Below are 3,726 nucleotides of genomic sequence, written 5' to 3' on the forward strand. Positions count from 1 at the left end.
GACCTTTGGCAGGTCCATCTCAAGAATTGGTTCTGACTGAGGGAGTACAGGAAGCAGGGGGCTCTGCTGTGGGCTCTGGAGGAGTCAGTCCTGCCCTATTACAACAGGTAATAGGAACATGGGGTGACGGAAGATTAAATCCACTCAGGGCATCAAAGGGCTTTTCAGCATTGTCACCTCCAATTCACCCCACTACAGAGCGGAGTTGAGGGGATTTTTCTCTGTGTATTTTGTTCTGGTTGCCCCACCACAGCTGAGGAGTGGTTTTGGCACTGTCATTTCTGCTGCACTCCAGGTGCCATCAGGTGGATCCTGAGAGGCAAAGAGACAGTCCCTTTGTGCAGACTGAGGACAGCCATCTGTCCACCCGCCCTGGTCTCAGCTTCCCTGTGCTGGCAGCTCCTTGACCTGCAGGACTATCACCCCAGATGTTTCACAGAGAAGGAACTGGTCACTGCTGAGAGTAGAAGCATCCAGTTTCCAAGTACAGGTCTCAAGTGCACAAGAGATTTCAGAGAGGAATTGGAAATGCCTTGTGAAAAAATGGGCAGCTTATTGCTTCTGAGACACACCTGACTGCATCATCTTCTTCAGTGTGCCCTTCAGCTCCTGGTTCCTCATGCTGTAGATGAGGGGGTTAACTGCTGGAGGAAGCACTGCGTACAGAACTGTCACAACCAGGTCCAGGGATGTGGAGGAGATGGAGGGGGGCTTTAGGTAGGCAAACATGCCAGTGCTGACAAAGAGGGAGACCACGGCCAAGTGAGGAAGGCACGTGGAAAAGGCTTTGTGCCGTCCCTGCTCAGAGGGGATCCTCAGCACAGCCCTGAAGATCTGCACATAGGACAGCAGAACGGAAACAAAACAACCAAAGCCTAGAAATGTACCAAGCACAAGAAGCCATATTTCCCTGAGGTAGGCCCGTGAGCAGGAGAGCTTGAGGATCTGTGGGATTTCACAAAAGAACTGTCCCACAGCATTGCCTTGGCAGAGCGGCAGTGACAGTGTATTGGCCGTGTGCAGCGCAGCATGGAGAAACCCAGTGCCCCAGGCAGCTGCTGCCATGTGGACACAAGCTCTGCTGCCCAGCAGGGTCCCGTAGTGCAGGGGTTGGCAGATGGCCACGTAGCGGTCATACGCCATGACGGTGAGGAGGGAATACTCTGCTGAAACGAAAAAGACAATCAGAAAGACCTGTGTAGCACATCCTGCATAGGAGATGTCCCTGGTATCCCAGAGGGAGTTTGCCATGGCTTTGGGGAGAGTGGTGGAGATGGAGCCCAGGTCAAGAAGGGACAGGTTGAGGAGGAAGAAGTACATGGGGGTGTGAAGGATTTGGTAACAGGCTACGATGGGAATGATGAGGCCATTGGCCATGAGGGCAGCCAGGTAGATGCCCAGGAAGAGCCAGAAGGTCAAGCGCTGCAGCTCCCGTGTGTCTGCCAATGCCAGGAGGAGGAAGTGGGTGATGGAGCTGCTGTTGGACATCTGCTGCCTCTGGGCACGGGGAGCTGTCACAGGAAAAAAAGGCAGTGACAAGTCAAGGGAGACTTCTCTAAGCAAAATCAACACCATTTCCCCAGACCATCCCCTGTCATACACAGACATCCTTTACTCTTCGTAGCAGACCTTTCTTCAGTTGTGTGGCTGGAGGCCTGCTTGGTGCTGGTCCTGTGGGCGATGAAGAGCAGGGCATCTGCCCTCGGGCTCTTTATCAGTCAGCCCCACTCCGCAGAAGGGGGTGGGGGGGGCAGGGACCAGTCCCGATGTCAACTTTGTCATGTGAAAGCAGTGCCAGAGTAGAAATGCCTGTCAGCATCTGCACTGCCAGAGCTACAGAATGGGAATGGTGAAGACACTTTGAGAATATTCAATTCTTGTTTAAAATCTCTACCCTCTCTCCTTTTGGTGAGTATTCTTGGATGTCAGAAACTCTCAGCATTTCTGCTGCCATCAGGTGGAACACAGTTGTTATAGATTTGCTAATAAGTTAAGATTGATTGACTATTTGATTGATTATTTGATTTTATAAAATTATTTTATAGAATAGAAATATAGAAGCATAAGAAATATATTTTAATGAAACTTATAGTTGCACAGTAAAAGCTGCTATGAGATCCTCTGTACATCCCGTACCACGGCTAGAAGAATGGGCTAGTATCAGTGTTTAAAACTTAGGTAATAAATTTAGGGTTTGAAAGGTTTCTTTGTATTTGACCGATCTTCTGTATGTAGAGGTGTGTTGAAATGTCAGAATATGAGATGAATGGGAACTGGGGAGAGTCGACTGGAACAGCTTGTGGTTACCTGCCAAGAAACCGTGAACTTCAGTAAAAGGTAATTCCGGCAGGGGGAGATCGCGACCACCGACTCATACACCACCTACCCAAATCGCACCCCAGACCCATTTCTAGACCTTTCTAAGCTCTACTGTGCAGAATCAGATATAGGAGGGGAGTATGTTAATGATATTATGATTATGCATGAATATTTAATGAATATGTATGAATAAGTTCTATATATGGAATCTGATTTTGAGACTTGGTGTGCGTTGATCGTGAGAGGACTCGCTCACGCACCCGGCCATTAATAAAGAAGTGTCTGCTTATCTACATCACATTGGTGTCGATAAGTTCTTCATTCCGAGATTTCGGTAAAACTGGGAGGTTGTTGCTGTTAGTGCAGATCTCTATCTCCTCAAAAAAGTTAATTCTCAAAGACTACCTGAGCTCAAGTGCAGCTGAGTGCTTCTTAATGGAAGAAAAGAAGATTCATCATGGTGCCTGTGCAGCTCTGGCTGCTCTGTTCTGCTCCTTTTTGGACTGAACCTGAGGACTGATGGAATGAGCTTGTCAGGTGAAGGAAGTAAGGCAGGAACTGGTTACAGGATCAGCAAGGCATGTAGCCTTTCTAATTGCACTCTATCACATGCAGATAGAAGCTCTGACATTAAAGAAAGATCAATCCACCCCCCTTTAACAAGCATTCAGGTTGCCTGAAGTACTGGTTGCTTGTGAAAATGTAGGGGGGGAAAAAAGAACAGGAGGTAGACACAGGCTTTCTGCTGACTTTATCTGCACGGCTCTGCCAATGTCCCTCACTCCAGGTTGCAAGGTACTCAAACTCTGGGTCTTGAATTACCCTCTTTCAATTCTGCCAGTTCATGTTGGTCCTGACCCAGCGCAGACAGTGCTCTTTCTATTTCCTGACATGTTGTTCATAGCTCTGGCCAATCCCCTCATTTTGACCCGAAGCTTTTCTTGTCTTTCTTGGCTAGATCCACTCTTGAACAGTTATTGTCAGAGCAGAAGTAGGAATTCCCAAATCTATTGACTCTAGAATTGTGACCGAAGTCAAAATCATCTCTGCCCTCCATAAATATACAAAAAATTGACCGGGTTGAGTAACATGTGAGTGATGCTCCCAGCGTGCATTAGGATTCTCCCTTAAAAGACCTAAAGAACAGGACTGAGAGATTAAGGGCTGATTTTAACCTGTCTAAAAGTAACAACTCTTTTGGAATAGTTTTCTTGATTAATTGGAAACTGAAAATCTGTGGTGGCTGTCAAGGGTGTAACTGTCATCAAATGTATGGGGTGTCATAATAGGAGAGCAGAGGTGTCTTACAGAATGGAAAATTGGAGGCAGAGAGAACATTTTATATGACAGCTGAGGGGTGGGAAGAAAGGAAGTTAAACCAGATTGAATAAAGGAAACAACGGTAAA

The 3,726-nt window shown here is 47.3% G+C and overlaps 1 protein-coding gene across 1 annotated transcript; it reads right to left on the reverse strand.

Moving 5' to 3' along the window:
* Positions 1-552: 552 nt before the first annotated feature.
* LOC129783291 (olfactory receptor 14C36-like) lies at positions 553-1,488 on the reverse strand. Its single transcript, XM_055793292.1, has one exon. The coding sequence runs from the start codon at positions 1,486-1,488 to the stop codon at positions 553-555; it is 936 nt and encodes a 311-aa protein (XP_055649267.1).
* Between the last annotated feature and the right edge of the window lie 2,238 nt (positions 1,489-3,726).

Source organism: Falco peregrinus, unplaced genomic scaffold, assembly GCF_023634155.1.
Source record: "Falco peregrinus isolate bFalPer1 unplaced genomic scaffold, bFalPer1.pri scaffold_19, whole genome shotgun sequence".
NCBI lineage: Eukaryota > Metazoa > Chordata > Aves > Falconiformes > Falconidae > Falco > Falco peregrinus.

What these genes read in the sequence shown, in the direction of transcription:
- LOC129783291 (XM_055793292.1), bottom strand. Translation starts at nt 1,488, where the DNA reads ATGTCCAACAGCAGCTCCATCACCCACTTCCTCCTCCTGGCATTGGCA.